General features: G+C 36.8%; 1 protein-coding gene across 5 annotated transcripts in view; it reads right to left on the bottom strand.

Annotated features, from left to right (window-relative positions):
• Window positions 1–2,577: 2,577 nt before the first annotated feature.
• CAPRIN2 (caprin family member 2) overlaps window positions 2,578–16,383 on the bottom strand; it is a 45,584-nt gene continuing 31,778 nt past the window's right edge. Inside the window, exons 13-19 of one of the 5 annotated variants that reach the window (XM_047066580.1) lie at window positions 14,608–14,712; window positions 12,370–12,516; window positions 9,697–9,865; window positions 8,113–8,295; window positions 7,249–7,349; window positions 4,666–4,729; window positions 2,578–3,497 (exon numbers count right to left, since the gene is read on the bottom strand). In XM_047066580.1, the coding sequence (XP_046922536.1) occupies window positions 2,929–3,497; window positions 4,666–4,729; window positions 7,249–7,349; window positions 8,113–8,295; window positions 9,697–9,865; window positions 12,370–12,516; window positions 14,608–14,712 (1,338 nt within the window). In that variant the 3' untranslated portion in view covers window positions 2,578–2,928. Of the gene's footprint in view, window positions 3,542–4,665; window positions 4,730–7,248; window positions 7,350–8,112; window positions 8,296–9,696; window positions 9,866–12,369; window positions 12,517–14,607; window positions 14,713–16,383 lie in introns of all 5 variants that reach the window. The other 4 variants (XM_047066581.1, XM_047066582.1, XM_047066584.1 and 1 more) reach the window with 4 other exon arrangements.

Below are 16,383 nucleotides of genomic sequence, written 5' to 3' on the forward strand. Positions count from 1 at the left end.
TTGTCCATTTCTAATCCATTGTCTTTACACTTGGGGAAAATAGTATTCCATTTAGAATACTCTCTAAAACATGACTATCATCATAAGGGGATACCCTAATGAATCTCTTTGTCAGATACTTTCAAAAATATAAAAAAGGAGTTACTCACAATATTTTAAATAAATTAACAAAAATGGTCCCGATTGTGTGCAGGAGAAAAGACTAAGCTTAAGATCCTAATGTGGTAGAAAACAAAATGGCTAAAAAAAGCTGAGAAAGGCCTTGTTGAACTTGATCCACAACTCTTCTTAAACATCAAGTTTTCCAAAAAAACCAAAAACACATCGTTTTCCCCTTAGTCATTTAATATTTGTTTTTCCATATATTTCTTGGTTTGTATTCTGTATATAAGAGCCACCAATTTATTTAACTGGAATCCTAACATCCCTAACCCACAAAATACCTACCATGAGTTTAAAAAATTCTGTTAAATAGTTAATGACATTACATCCTCCATCTTGAGAACATTATACTAACATGGAGAGTTAAAAGTGGCCTAAGGGTTTAATTGATGAACCCACGCCCAGATAAAAAATATTGATTACAGGGGCCCCTGGGTGGCTCAGTCAGTTAAGTGTCTCTGACTCTTGATTTCAGCTTAGGTCATGATCTCACGGTTCATGATTTCGAGCCCCACACTGATAGTGTGGAGCCTAGGTGGGATTCTCTCTCTCCCTCTCTCTCTGCTCCTTCCTTACTCACACTGTCTCCCTCTCTCAAATAAATAAAATATATTGACTATAAGAGGGGCACCTGGGTGGCTCAGTCGGTTAAGTGGCTGACTTCAGCTCAGGTCATGATCTTGTGGTCCGTTAGTTTGAGCCCCACATCGGGCTCTGTGCTGACAGCTCAGAGCCTGGAGCCTGCTTCCGATTCTGTGTCTCCCTCTCTCTCTGCCCCTCCCCTGCTTGTGCTCTCTCTCGCTCTCAAAAATAAACAAACATAAAAAATTATTTTTAATATATTGACTATAATAATTTAATGCTCTTATACCATCTCCTTGAGATTACTTACCACCTCAGAGTGAGATTACTTACCACCTCAGAGTGAGATTACTTACCACCTCAGAGTGAGAGGTGTTTAACAGAAAACTTTCAAAACAAGATCAAAACGAGAAATTTCTGCCTTAGCTAGTAACTTGCCTTGGTTGCAGGTTAACAATGCCCTTCTCCAACCCTTCCTATATTCCAGAATACAAAATGCTTACTTTTATTTTTTTTTAATTTTTTTTAATGTTTATTATTTGAGAAAGAGACAGAGAGCAAGCAGGGGAGGGGCAGAGAGAGAGGGAGACACAGAATCGGAAGCAGGCTCCAGGCTCTGAGCTGCCAGCACAGAGCTCAACGCAGGGCTCGAACCCACAGACCGCAAGATCATAACCTGGGCTGAAGTCAGCAGCCTAACCGACTGAGCCACCCAGGCGCCCCTAAAAATGCTTACTTTTAAAAACTATGCTTTAGGGGCGCCTGGGTGGCTCAGTCGGTTGAGCGTCCAACTTTGGCTCAGGTCATGATCTCACAGCTCGTGAGTTCAAGCCCCGCGCTGGGCTCTGTGCTGACAGCTCAGAGCCTGGAGCCTGCTTGGGATTCTGTGTCTCCCTCTCTCTGCCCCTCCCCCGCTTGTGCTATCTCTGTTTCTCAAAAATGAATAAATGTAAAAAAAAAAAAAATTAAAAAAACACTATGCTTTAATTAATAAAATTATTAAGCTCTTATTCATGAGAAACATAAATAAGCTTAAATTGTGAAGTGTGAGAATATATGCCTAAAATGGTTACTAAACTCTGTCAATGCCTGCTATACTAATACTACATCTCACACACACACACACACACACACACACACACACACACACAGACACACAATTCTGTAAGTATGTGGAATGAAAAAAAAATCATAGCACCTAACATTTATTAAATGCTTACGTGCCAGGCACTGTGTTAAGTCTTTTAGATATTCTTAGTTGAACTTCACATTTGCCCTAGGAGGTCGTGGAAATGGTCTATTAAAAAAAAAGAGAGAGAGAGAGAGAAAGAAAGAGAAGGTAGGGGGGATCTTAGAGGTAAAATAACTTGCCCAAGATCAGTAACTAAGTGGCAAAATCAGGACTCAAACACAGCACTGCCTGACCAGAAATCTTTTAAACACTCTACCTAAATTGAGAATCCACTAGAAGGTATAAGCTTCACTGATGTCAGACCAGTAGTATTAGCTGTGTACCTATCTACTATTGTATCCTGTATTATTATACAAGTAGTAGGTACTTAAAAATAGCTAACAGATAATAGCATGTCCTAATGCAAAATAGCTTCAAAAAGAAATGTTATTTAGCCAAAGGAAAACAGAGGATATCTTCTGATGAATGACAGCTGTAACATCAGAGAAAACTCTAAAAAGAGCTATTATATATAGTCTTACTTTAAAATAATAGTATGAACCATGAATTAACACCCATCCAAAAGTTATCAGTGATGCATAGCAAAAAATTCAATACTTTACCCCTTAACTAAATGTTTAATCAAATAAGAACACTGAAGGTGCATGTAACTTTTTTATTGAGGCACAACAAGGCATTATAACTTGCCTGAACTTGAGGCAGTCAGTTTAGTAAGCTGAACGTTAATACAGTTAAGGATTAAGTGCAAACAATATACATTCACAGCTTGACTAGCGAGGCTACATCACAATTTATAAAGTGCCAGATTAGTGCTAATTGTCATTCAGCTTGAAATTTTTCACCTTGGGGAGGAAAACAAAAAAAGTAAGGACCTCCACCTTCCTCTAGGAAAGAAAACATTTTCCTAAACCAGTCACAAGGGCAAAGACTACTTCTCCTTTAACCCTACTAATTAGAACACCATTCTTTTACTGTCAATTCTGTACTGACTTTCAATCTTGATAAAGAAGATAGCCTGAAAATGTAGAATATTTCCAACTACTTCCATAAATTGCTCCCCTGTGCAAACGTAACCATATCTGGTCTCCCTGGAAGAGCTGAAGAATTGCATGATTGCTAGCAGTTTCATGGTCTGGAGCACCATCATTGGCATAGGCAGATACCAAGACCTCTTCATTCTTCATGAGGTTGACATATAGTGGCACATTCACTGCCAGCTTTAGCATGTGAAAAATGAAAACATAAGTGCCATTCACCGGGCAATTAAATCTACCAAGCTGAAGATCAAAAGTTTCTCCCAAGTTGTTTAGAAGAAGATCAAACACGATAGGTTGGTCTAAAGTTCCAGGGGCGAGATTAGAGGTTCTGGCTGCTGAGAAGGCAACGCGCATCTGCTGAGGCAGGGGATAGACGTGTACTGGCAGTATGGTGGCTGCTGGATTTGTCACGGGCACATCCACAGGGGTCATGCTACGGGAGTCTCCTTGTCCAGAGTCACCACTGTTAAACGTTTCGTTGTCTCTTTCTGGGCTGCTCACCTGAGAAGAATCACTCCACCCTGCTGTTTTATTAGCAACAGTGAGTTTCTCATAATGAAGCAGTTAGCTTTGAACACAATATTTAACATTAGTCGGCTACTGAAATACAGATAAAAATACATTTTATAGTAAATTCTAAAACAAAAACAACAAAGTATAGCTACAGTATATTTTTCTAAAGTTTTCTAGCAATAGGCTTTCATATTACTATTAAGCCAAAAAGGACCTAGATGATCTTATCTAGTGGGCCTCATTGTTTTTTTAAGATTTTTTTTTTTTAAGAAAATAAGCCTCCAGGAAATGCTAAGTTACTAGTTAAAGATTAGCAAAGTCTGAAACCCAGGTTTGAACACTCTTTTTACTTCTTTTATCTTTCTTCTGTAATTCTCACTCAGTTCTTTATTCCTCAGTGATAAATCTACTCAAACTATCTAATGTACAAGGACTCAAGAAAACTGAGATTACATAAAAGAACCAACTTTTAGAACTACTTGCCACTCAAAGATACTCTGTTATGATACTAAGCCCCATGATGAATGCCTGTTCTTCATTTCCAAGTTAATGTGATATCATGAAATCTTAACGTTTTAAGTACTACACAAAAACATAGCTCAGATAGAAGGCCAAGGCAGTGTGAATACTGATTGCTTTCTTAAAAGGAAAAGATTGTTTTTCTGTGATAAAGTTAGTTAATCTTCAGTAATTCTTGATTTTCTCAGTTACACTGAATCTTTTCTACTAAAGGTCCTATTAAACCTTCACATTTTAAAAAGTATTATAATATCTTCTTAAATTTCAAGTCATGGTGTCTTAATTGCTGCTTTTTCCTATCTTTCAATGTAGTGACACTAGAGTATCTAGAAATGTCCATTATTATAAGAAACATCATCCTGAATCATCACATGAAACTATTTGAAGTATGCAAGATGAATACATATCATAGGCTGAATTATGCTGTGGTGTCAATCAAACTGAAAAAGCACACACATACACTTCTAATCTAAATGGACAACTGGTTTCCACAGCCATTCCAGTAGTCTAGTATTTCCCTCAGGTCTTCAGTACTACATTTATGCAAAATGAAAACTTTAAAAGCTAAATGGTGAAAACAATGTACTCTGGGGAGAACTTCACAGAAGACAAAGAAAGATCTAGAGGTATGTTCTGTGCAACCCAGTTAATCATCCTTACCTCTTGAATTTGTCCGAGGACCACCAGATGTCCCTCCTCGCTTGTAACACTGCTGGAAATTATCCTGAAACGAACACGTAATATTTAACATTGGCACCAAAAATGCAAGATGATAGTCCTTTCCCAGTGTTATTGGCTGGTAAATTTGTAAGATTAAAGTCCTCTTAGCCTTTTCTCTACCCCTCCCCAGCAGCCACAGAGGCTCAGATGTTTCCAAATACCAAGAAAGGCAAAAAGGGCAACAATAGCAATACTTGCTTCATCTGTGAATTAACCTGACCAACTAGGTATGCTAATAATTGCAAAAACAAGAAGGCATCCAGGAAACACTATGTAAAAGATACAATGTGAGGTAATGAGGGAAATTCAGAAATATGGCCTGGTCCTCTATCCCTTATCACAAGATAAAGGGAAATAATAAGGCAAGAACACAGACTATTTCAATTTTGCTCTATTTATAGATCAAACTGTGAAGACAATTATGAACTACGTCAGGATTTTGTTTTATTTTGACAGAGAGATTGGTAAGAATTATACCATATGAATGTACTATTGCCTGAAAACATAATTTAATATCCTCAAGAAAAAAATGTTCACGAGGCAACATTTCAAACAGACTCCCAGGTATGTTGAAAGTCCGCCTCCAGACAACGCATGAAAAGAATGATCAGTGGCATGATCAAATTAGCACATACAATAAAAATAAACACATGCAATAAAAAATTTAAACAGGACAAGAAGCCACACAATAATTAAGTCTCCTACCCCAAACTCCTAATCCTTTTCCCAGTAGCAACAACTATCTCATGTTTTCTCAGCAAGAAATTGACTTTCTTTTTTTTTTTTTTTAATGTAACCTCTATGCCTAATGTGGGGCTTGACCTCATGACCCTGAGGATCAAAAGTCACATGCTATACTGACTGAGCCAGCCAGGCATCCCAGCAAGACATTTAAAGCAGCACAAAAAATCCCAGAATATTGGTGTTAACAACAGCTCCATTACAGGCACCTGGGTGGCTCAGTCAGTTGAGCGTCCAACTTCAGTTCACGTTATGATCTCACGATTCCTGAGTTCAAGCCCCACAGCAGACTGGCTGCTGTCAGCCTGTCAGTGCAGAGCCTGCTTCAGATCCTGTCTCTCTCTTTGCCTCTCCCTCCTTACACTCAAAAAATAAATAAAATATTTAAAAAAAAAAAATTTTTTTTAAAGGAGCTGTTCATTACTGTCTGACATTACCGTGCTAAGCCTTCATGTATGTTAATTCACTTAATCCTCAGGATATCTCAGAAAGTAATCCTCACAACACTTCAGAGTAAGATGAGTCTTCATCCAACAGATGAGGAACCACAGATCAGAAAGTTTACTCAACATACCCAAGGTCACAAAGGAAGTGATGAAATCAGGAATCAAACCCAAGTCATTTAAGTGATTTGGTGTGTTCTTGGAGGTGTGTTCTTAACCCCCTTTTCAATACTGTCTCTGTATAGACATCTACCTTACCTCATTTAACTAACTGTAAGCTCCTCAAAAACAGGTACTTTATATCACAACAGAATTCAGTGGGAAACCACATACTTAAAAACTTGTAGAACTTCAAAACTGAAAATTCTGACGTATTCAGTCATATCCATAGATGATCAATGACAAAGAGGTCCCACGGTTTGTTAAAGTAGAATGTCTAACCTCTTACCAGTCTTTTATCATATGTAGTAAAGAAAATCTGAGCTATTCAAATAAAAATTAAAAAAATAAATTTTTGAAAAATACTTTTGCTACACCAGGTACCTAGAAAAGTTAAACTGAAAGCAACATAATGAAGTTGGGGCGCCTAGGTGGCTCAGTCGGCTAAGCACCCAAATCTTGATTTCAGTTCAGGTCATGATCCCAGAATCGTGGGATCAAGCCCCATGTCGGGCTCCACATGGAGCATGGGGACTGTGTGAGATTCTCTCTCTCCCCTTCAAAAAAAAAAGGAAAAGAAAATAATAAAGTTAAGCTCATAGGGTCTGGAGTTAGGAAACATGCAGTCTCATGTTAATTCTACCATTCATTTGCTGAGTGACCTCAGATAAGTAATTTGTTTCTGAACCCCAGTTTCTCTCAAAAGGTGGAGGAGTGAATGAGTTAATGCAAACAACATGATAAAGTTCTTAAGACCTTCTAAGTTCTGTGTAACAGACAATTGTCATTTATCTTCTGTGGGTTACTTGAAAAGCTTCCAACTCAACTCTCCACAGTACTGACAAGTAGTTCTAAAACAAAGAGTGCCTTGGGGTGTCTGGGTGGCTCAGTCAGTTAAGTGTTGGACTCCAGCTCAGGTCATGATCTCACGGTTTGTGGGTTGAAGCCCCGTGTCAGACTCTGTGCTGACAGCTAAGAGCCTGAAGCCTGCTTTGGATTCTGTCTGTCTCTGCCCCTCCCCTGCTCACATTCTATCTCTCTCTCAAAAATAAACATTTCAAAAATTTAAAAAAAAACAAAGAGTGCCTTATACCAAATACACTGTGACTCGGCTATAGTTTAATCACAGCTTAACATCAACAACTGTACTATATTATTCAACTATGACAGCTATTCTTACCCTTTGGGAATAAGGTGTTCCAGGATACTCTCTAGCTTGGAACTGTAGCTGGCTATAATTTCCATTGGTAATTGAAGGTGGTCCTCTATAAGTATCAAAACCTAATAAACAAACAACTTAAATAAAATTATGGGCAAAATTATACTAAACTTTTAAATAGTCTAATTCTATACCACTTTAAAAGTTAAACTGATCCTATAATACCATCATTAGATTTATGCCTTCTTTAAGCAAACTCTACTAATATTGCTTCCACAGGAAAACACGTATTTATAAAATACTGCTAACTTCAAATAAGCCAAGGGCAGAGATTTACTACTGCTGCAATGCAGATGGGGTTCAAAAAGGTGCATGGTTAAGGCCTGTCTAGCGCAATTCTGCTAATACCAAGAGAATAACATGTGGAACCATATCTAAGACTTAAGAAAATATCACTATTATAGTCTCAAAATTTATATTTTTATGTATAGTATCCTCTCATAGAAAAATAACTAGAAAATGGGCACTGATTATGACACATTTTGAGACATATTTTTATTTGACATAGTTTGACTTGGGGCAGTCAAGTCAATTAAAAAAAAGTAAGTATTCAAATATGAAAACCCAAATTCATCCCCGGAAAAGAAAGATGCTCAACCTTTCACTGCAGCAAGTCACAGGATCAATCTGCTTTTCATACAAAAAGTTCCTCTGTTATATAGGCAACAGGTATATTAGAAAAGCTATATTTTACAGAAATAGGGAATTTTCTACCACAATATGGAGGGCAACTAAAAAAGGAACAAGGTAAAGTAAAAATAGTTTGAGTTAAGTAAATATATAAACAAAATAATTCAGTATAATTAAATTTTGTTCAGAGCATACCTTTATAACCACCAGGGGACCGATACGAATTGGTTAGTAATCTCCCACCACGAGTACATCCTCTAACAGATCCCCGGCTATTGACAAATGGTTGAGAGGGTCTGGGAAATACATTCGTCTGTGCTGGGTAAAAGGCAAGGCTACCATTGCTTACTTGAATAGTTCCATCAGGATAACTTGCTGCTTAAGGAAACAGTTTTAAGTCCAAGAGTTAAATGGTAACAAAGATTTAATATTCTTTATACTTAAAAGTCACTGTATATCAAAACCTTTAATATAATTTTCTCCCTTTGAAAAAAAAAAAACAACAGGTGCTATATATACATGTACGTATATATAGAGATCCTGGTATCTATACATATATTTAGGTAATAGAATATTATTCAGCCTTAAAAAGGTAAGAAATTCTGACACATGCTACAACATGGATGAAATCTTGAAGACATTATGCTGAACGAAATAGGCCAGTCACAAAAGGACAAATACTGTCTGTTTCCACTTACTCTAGGTAAGTACCTAGAGTAGTCAATTCATAGAGTAGAATGGTAGTTGCCAGGGGGCAGTAGGAAGAGGGGGAATGGAGAGTTAGTGTTAAATGGGTACAGAGTTCATTTGGGAAAGATGAAAAAGTCCTTAGAGATGAATGGTGGTGATGGCTACACAACCATCTGGCCATACACTTAAAAATGGTTAAAATGGTAAATTTTATGTTATGTATATTTGGCCACAATTAAAGGAAAAAAGGCTAAACACCCCAGATCAAGGAGTAAAAGACAATGAATTTTAATTAATACTATACCTAAGAAGGCACAGGACAAATATCCCTTATGTAAATCATGTACACTATGTTTTCACTCAGTACAAGTGAGAACAGAATGAGGTCATTGGTGGCTAGGTCCAAGGATTTACATTTAGTATCTCTTGTGAGTAACCAAATACCTCTAATGTTCAACTCATTTACTCAGGCTTAAGTTTTAGAAAACTCAATGGGGATCTGAAACACCAACACTAAAAATCTACAGGTGTTTATCAAATTAGGAAATAACTACAAAGTTGCCTATTCTTTCATGTATTTGGATAGCATAAAAGAGCAAAACAGTTTTTCATCTCTAAGCAAACAATGGAAAAGCATACTAAATTATACCTTTGCATTAATCAATGCTTTATTGTAAGAGGGAAAAAGAGAGAAAAGGCCAGATAGCTATCTGTCTGTGCTAAAAGATTTAACGGAGTGATTTCAAAACTCTTCTAGTAGAAGAAGGGCACTTCTATAGAAGGGCACTATATATATATCGCCCTATCTACTTCTATTACTGTCCATGGTAATCAAAGCAATCAGATTTAAAAATATGAACCTACTTCAAGGTTTAATCAACCATCTAGGTTCTACCTCTACAAAAGTTAAAATTAATAGGTGAACTTAATTAATAGAAGAAAGGCATTTAAGTGTTTCTCAACACTTGAACATGCGAAGAAATAATGCTTACTAGTCAAGAAAGAACCCTTAAAGTATCACTACTGAATTGCTTTCCATTCTACTAGCTGTCATCTAAGTCTTCAAAATATCATATGCAAAGATCTTACCAGTCTCTTGAGAAAGGACAGTTTGTTCTACATGTATAGCTGGCAGTTGGCACTGGGGTGGTGTTTGTGTACTTGCTGTAGTAAAACTTTGATTGTAGCCAGGTGAATAAGGGGATTCTTTTACTTCTTGTTCTTTCCGTGGAGGCAGAGGTGCATTAACATTAAACACCTTAAGAGACAAAGGGTATACTAAGTCCTGTGTAATGTTTCATAGAAAAGGATTAAGGATGACATCCAACAAAATTCTCCAACATTCAAAAAGGCAAAGGACTTGAATGGACATTTCTCCAAAGAAGAGAAATGGCCAATAAACACATGAAAAGATGCTCAGCATCACAGTCATTAGGGAAATACAAATCAAAACCACAATAATATACCACTTCATACTCATTAGGATGGCTGTTACCAAAAGAAAAAAAAAAAGGGAAAATCTAAGTGTTGGCAAAGATGTGGTGTAATTTGAGCCTTGTGCATTACTGGTAGGAATGTAAAATGATGCAACCAACTGTAGAAACAGTGTGGTTGTTCCTCAAAAAGTTAAACATGCAATTACCATATGATCCAGCAAATCCACTTCTAAAATATAACCAAAAGTACTGAAAGCAGAGGCTCACATTTTGTACATCAATGTTCATAGCAGCATTATTCACAATAGGCAAAAGAGGGGCGCCTGGGTGGCTCAGTCGGTTAAGCATCCGACTTCAGCTCAGGTCACAATCTCACAGACCGTGAGTTCGAGCCCCGCGTCGGGCTCTGGGCTGATGGCTCAGAGTCTGGAGCCTGCTTCCGGTTCTGTGTCTCCCTCTCTCTCTGCCCCTCCCCCGTTCATGCTCTGTCTCTGTCTCAAAAATAAACGTTAAAAAAAAAAAAATTAAAAAAAAAAATAGGCAAAAGGTGGAAACAATCCAAATGTCCAACAGCTGAATGGATAAACAAAATGTGGTATAGACATACAATAGAATATTATTTAGCTATAAAAAAATGAAATTCTGATCCATAATACAACATGAATAAACCTTGAAAATATTTTGCTAAATGAAATAAGTCATATACAAAAGGGCAAATAATGTGATTCCACTTATCTGAGTACTTAGAACAGGTAATGAGGCAAAAAGAAGATAGGTTACTAGAAGCTGGAGAGAGGGAGGAATAAAAAGCTATTATTTAATGAGTATAGTTTAATGGTTTGGATGATGAAAATGTTTTGGAAACAGTGGAAATGGTTGTACAACACTGTAGATGTACTAAACATCACTGAATTATACACTTAAAAATGGTTAAAATGGTAAATTTTATGTCATACGTATTTTACTATGGCAAAAAAAACCTATTTGGTTTCTAGTAGATCTAAACTCAAATACAAAAATTAATCTTCCTGCTATTATGATATAATAATGCTTACTGAGCATGAAAGCTACACAGGCCAAGACAGTACTTTTTCAAAAATTAAAGATGAAAAAATCTGCCACCTACCAAATTTCTACCACATGGCAGGCAAATGACCTGTCCAGACTCTGGCCATTGTCTATAAAATAGCACTTCCATTACTCTCCAGCTCCCTTACCCTGCTCCATTTTTCCCCATGACACAGGTGACATTTCCCCATGACACAGGTGACATTTCCCCATATGTATATACACATATATATGTATACGTATACACATATATATGTGTGTGTGTATATTTTTCTCTCTAGCCCTCTCACCTCCATTATCACATGTAAGCTTCTTGAGCACAAAGACTTGTCTCTTTTTCACTGCCAATACCCAACCCCAGTGATTAAGAACAGTATCTGATTTCATTAACGAGAAAAACTTAATAAAACCAATGTGGCAATACTGTGCAGGAGGGACTGACAGGGTAAGAGGGAAAACAAAGAAACTAATCAGTTCTAAGAGGCCAAGCATGAAGTGATAAAACTAGTGAATTTAGGTGCCTGAATTCAAAAGCTTATCTCCCTGCATTGCATCTGCTTTCCATTGCCACTCCACTGGCCCCACCCTACCACCATCACTGAAAAGTATCCAGAGTGGGGCATTAAGCATCATCAGATACTTACTGGCTAAGACTTTTTTTCTAAAGAACTGTTCTATACTATTCTGTTTTAGAGAGTAAACATATAAACCTAGTTATATTACCTTGAAAAACGTTTTAAGTTTAAACAATTTGCAGAGGAATGTGTAATTCAGAATACCACACAAATCGGAACAATTATCCAAAATCAGCATAAGATCAAAATAAAATCAAATGAAAGTTTCCAGAATGACAGAACACCCAAGTATGTGCCCTATATTTCAGGCTATTGATGCTATGGAACATCACTAGTGTGGTATTAGTAATGGTTAGTATTATTAAGCTGTTCACAGAAAATTATGTTTCTCACCCACACTTTTTTTTTAATTAATATGAACCCTCAGCTTTGCCTGCTACTAATTTTCTGAGTGGGGAAAATGTTCTGATAAAATATCCATTCAAAATTCTCAAGGCTTTGGATTTAATACTCTTTTACCACAAACAATATTTGCATTGGACAAAGCAAGGATCAACCCAAATAAGAGCAATACAAAAGGCAAAGTTTTTCACATAGTAAGTACCCAATAATGGACGTAAGAGAAACAATGGCTTTTTAACAGGAACAATGAACTGTAATCACCATTCACGTTTCATACTCACTGTCTGCATGGCTTGAAAGGGCGCTGTGTTAATCGTTACTGAACTACTACTTGCTGGAGGTGACTGGAAGCCCTGTTCAGAGCCCTTTGACATGGGAGGATTTGAAGAAGCTAGTGAAGATGGTTGCTTGCTTGGGGGAACTGCTGCCTGGGAAGGAGAAATGCAGCATCAGCCAATCACCTGCCATATAACAAGCAGTTAACTTACACTAAACCCCAGACTGGCCTAAGTCAGCAAGTTCTATAGGATGACATTCGGACACAGGAATGCAAAAGAATAGCTTCTGCTTACAATTTCAAATCACAACTGCTGAGGATGCACACTAGCATTTGCTGTGCACAGCTTGCTGACTAAGTGAAAGAGTCTTACTATTAATCAGTCTAACAGATGAGGTACTGAACTTTTTATGAGTACCTAGTCAAACCCTGAAACGGTAGTTTCCAACTAAGAATCTAATATTATTCCAAATCTATACAGAAGAATTACGAAAAATCTTGGGTTAGTTGCTTAGTCAATGTTAATTTTTCTGAATTTTAAAGTCTTATTCCTGGATTTCTAAGTCAGCTGCCTTTAAAAAAGAAAATCAAACCTGATCTAATTTAAATAATACTTATCTATGGTAATAAGCAAATCCTTGATGTAACAGATTACAAATCCAAAGGCTTAAAAAGATACCAAAAACCAGTCCTAATCAGATTATGAAACAGAGCTGTGACTCACTTGGTCACACCTTCCTCTTCTTAAAATGAGGAACGAAGTAATTTTAATTTAGACCAAGTCTACACCATAAAAATTAATGTGTTATCTATATATTCTTATATTCTGTAATGAATACATTATCTTGTATAATAGCGAACCAAAAATAGTAAAATCTAAGAGCTGCTAAATTAATCTAAAAAAATCATGCTATCTTGCTATACCTATTTCAAGGATTTGCTCAAACTTAGCAAAAACTATCATTTTAGAATTGAAAGCACAAACATAATATAGTTGACCCTTGAAAAACACACAGGTTAGGAGTGCTGAACCCCAAAGTCAAAAATCCACATATAACTCTTGACTCCCCAAAAACTTAACTACTAATAGCTTATAGAGATGGAAAGGAAGCCTTACCAATAATATAAACAGTCGATTAACACATATTTTGTAAGGTATATGTATTATATATTGTATTCTTACAACAAAGTAACCTAGAGAAAAGACAATGTTAAGAAAAGCATAAGGCCCAGTGTCTATCAGTAGATGAATGGATAAAGATGTGGTGTGTGCATGCGTGTGTGTGTGTAATGAAATATTATTCAGCCATAAAAAAGAATGAAATCTTGCCATTTGCAACAACAGGGATAAGCTAGAGAGGATAATGCTAAGCAAAAGAAGTCAGCCAGAGAAAGATAAATACTGTAAGATTTTACTCATATATGGAATTTAAGAAACAAAACAAATGAGCAAAGTGGGGGGAAGGAGAGGAAAAAAAGAGAGACAAACCAAGAAACAAGACTCTTAACTACGCAGAACCAACTGATGGTTACCAGAGGGGAAATGGGTTAAATACATGATGGGGATTTAAGGAGTACATTTATTGTGAGGAGCACAGGGTGATTTAAGGAAGTGTTGAGTCACAATATCGTACACCTGAAACTAATATTACACTGCATGTTAACTAAATGGAATTAAAATTAAAACCTAATTTTAAAAAAAAGAAAATCATAAGAACATACATTTACAGTATTGTAGTTATCAAAAAACTAAAACGTATAAGTGGACCTTCACAGTTCAAGACCATATTGTTCAAGGGTCAACTGTGCTATCAAAATGCTTTTGATAAAATTAGCCAAAAGAAAATGTAATTCATTCCTATGGAGGTAGTGCTAATATTAACACTATAAATTTATTGAGTCTCAGTTATATAAGTAGATTTTTCTGCTAAGGATTCCGTCAATATAATATATATAGTGAGAAACTTGACTTACTCCTACCTAGAACTTTTCATCTTTTTTGACAACAGCAATTTAGACATATTTATTGTATGTGATAAGGCATTACACTACTAAGTTTACTTATATGGCAAAGTCACAGCAAAGTTACCTGTAATTCCAGGACAATATCTACAGAAAGCAATACATTAGTCAAGTATAAATGTTAAATAATTCAACTGATCATGCCTGTAACGCATAAGGTAAGCTTGTTCTGCTATTATTTTAGACAGAAAAGAAATTAACACAATTGGCCTCTTATTACCTCAGGAGTCTCTGAGGTCATAAACTCTGTTTCAGATCCCGAAGAAGCCTGATCAGTAGTAACCAAGCAAGCATTTGAGCTACAAGTAACTGAAGAAGAAGCAGCCTAGACACAGGAAGATATAAAACATGATAAAAGGCACATTTTGTTCACTTTATATTTCTTGAGTCCTGAGCTTCATAACATGTAACTCTTACCAAGCACTCACTAGTGCCAAATACTATGCTAAACACTTTATACATATTCACGTGTTTAGTCCTAACAATAACCCTGTGAGGTAGATACAACCATCCCCATTTTATAGACAATAAGGCATAGGCAAAGATAAGTTAAGTAATGGATCCAATATCACACAAAAATTAAGTTAGTGGTGAGAGTCAAACCCAAGCAGTCAGCTAAATTGCCTTTCCAGGCCTGGTCACCAAAGCTACACATCTAATCCCATCCTCATTTATCAAGATTCTTGGCCCTAGAAACCTGGGCCTCAACAGCAGATGGAACATCTGGCCCTCAACAGCAGTTCAATGGAAGCAGCTCAGGGCACATTCAACACTGTGGGCACAGCTCTGCCAGGGATCACAGTAACTGTGGTTTGGCTCTCTGTGCTCCCACTGTCTTAAAGAGGTAGGCAGAAGTACAAATAGAAATGATAAGCTTAGGGCGCCTGGGTGGCTTAGTCGGTTATGTGTCCAACTTCGGCTCAGGTCATGATCTCATGGCTTGTGAGTTTGAGCCCCACATCGGGCTCTGTGCTGACAGCTCAGAGCCTGGAGCCTGTTTCAGATTCTGTGTCTCCCTCTCTCTCCGCTCCTCCCCCATTCACACTCTGTCTCTCTCTCTCTCAAGAATAAACAGAAAGAGAAAGAAAGAAAGAAAGAAAGAAAGAAAGAAAGAAAGAAAGAAAGAAAGAGAAATGATAAGCTCTACATAAATTACAGAGGCACCAAAATTCTAACATAATGTTAAAGCTAATAACATAAAACAAAAACTGGAAGAAAGCAAGCACAGGAAAAACTAAGGCTGTGACAACTGTAACCAATAAAAAACTAAGAAAGTGGCTACAAAAGAATTCTATGGCACAAAGATATTAGAACATAACAGGGAGAGATCTATAAAAATCCAGCAATCACAAGGTCTGAAGTGTCCATGACATGAATCAACTCCTTTTATCTCAATCTCAGAAGCCCAAGTAATAAAATGGGTTAATTGGAAACTAATTAATGGCAACCAAATATCCAGAGCAGTTACATTTCAGTGACCTTCTAGAGAGGGTCATCATAATAGGCCACTTCTTGGGAAGGAGATGGGGACCAAGTTTTAAAAGAGATCTTAAGAAAAAAAATTTTTAAATCCTTTTGAAATTTTATATACCTAAATAAATAGGTATAATTTAGATCCGACTAAAACATTAGAACTATTATGATACTGTAGTGTTTCTAAAACTAGGTCTTTCTTCTGGTCCTCTTTTTAAAATAACAAGACAACTGCCCAAAATAATTGGAACTGGGTATTGTGGGGACAGAAGTTTCCTGCTGCGGAAAGATTTACAAATGTTAAGCTAAGACATTGATACCTGAGCTTTTGAATTTAAAAGGTTCACTTAACAACAACAACAAAAAATAAAGATAAATTCTTCACATTAGTATTTCTTTAGAAGTTATGGCACTTCTTGCTTCCAAATTACTGCTCTTTAAGCAGACCAGCTGAAAGCAGTTTTAGGTATTGGTGAGTAAACATGATGCTGGGGACCTGTGATTCCCAAACAATGCAGGTGCA

This window comes from Lynx rufus, unplaced genomic scaffold, assembly GCF_022079265.1.
Source record: "Lynx rufus isolate CCGP_SWC_20201006 ecotype Redwood Valley unplaced genomic scaffold, mLynRuf1.p SCAF_7, whole genome shotgun sequence".
Lineage (NCBI taxonomy): Eukaryota > Metazoa > Chordata > Mammalia > Carnivora > Felidae > Lynx > Lynx rufus.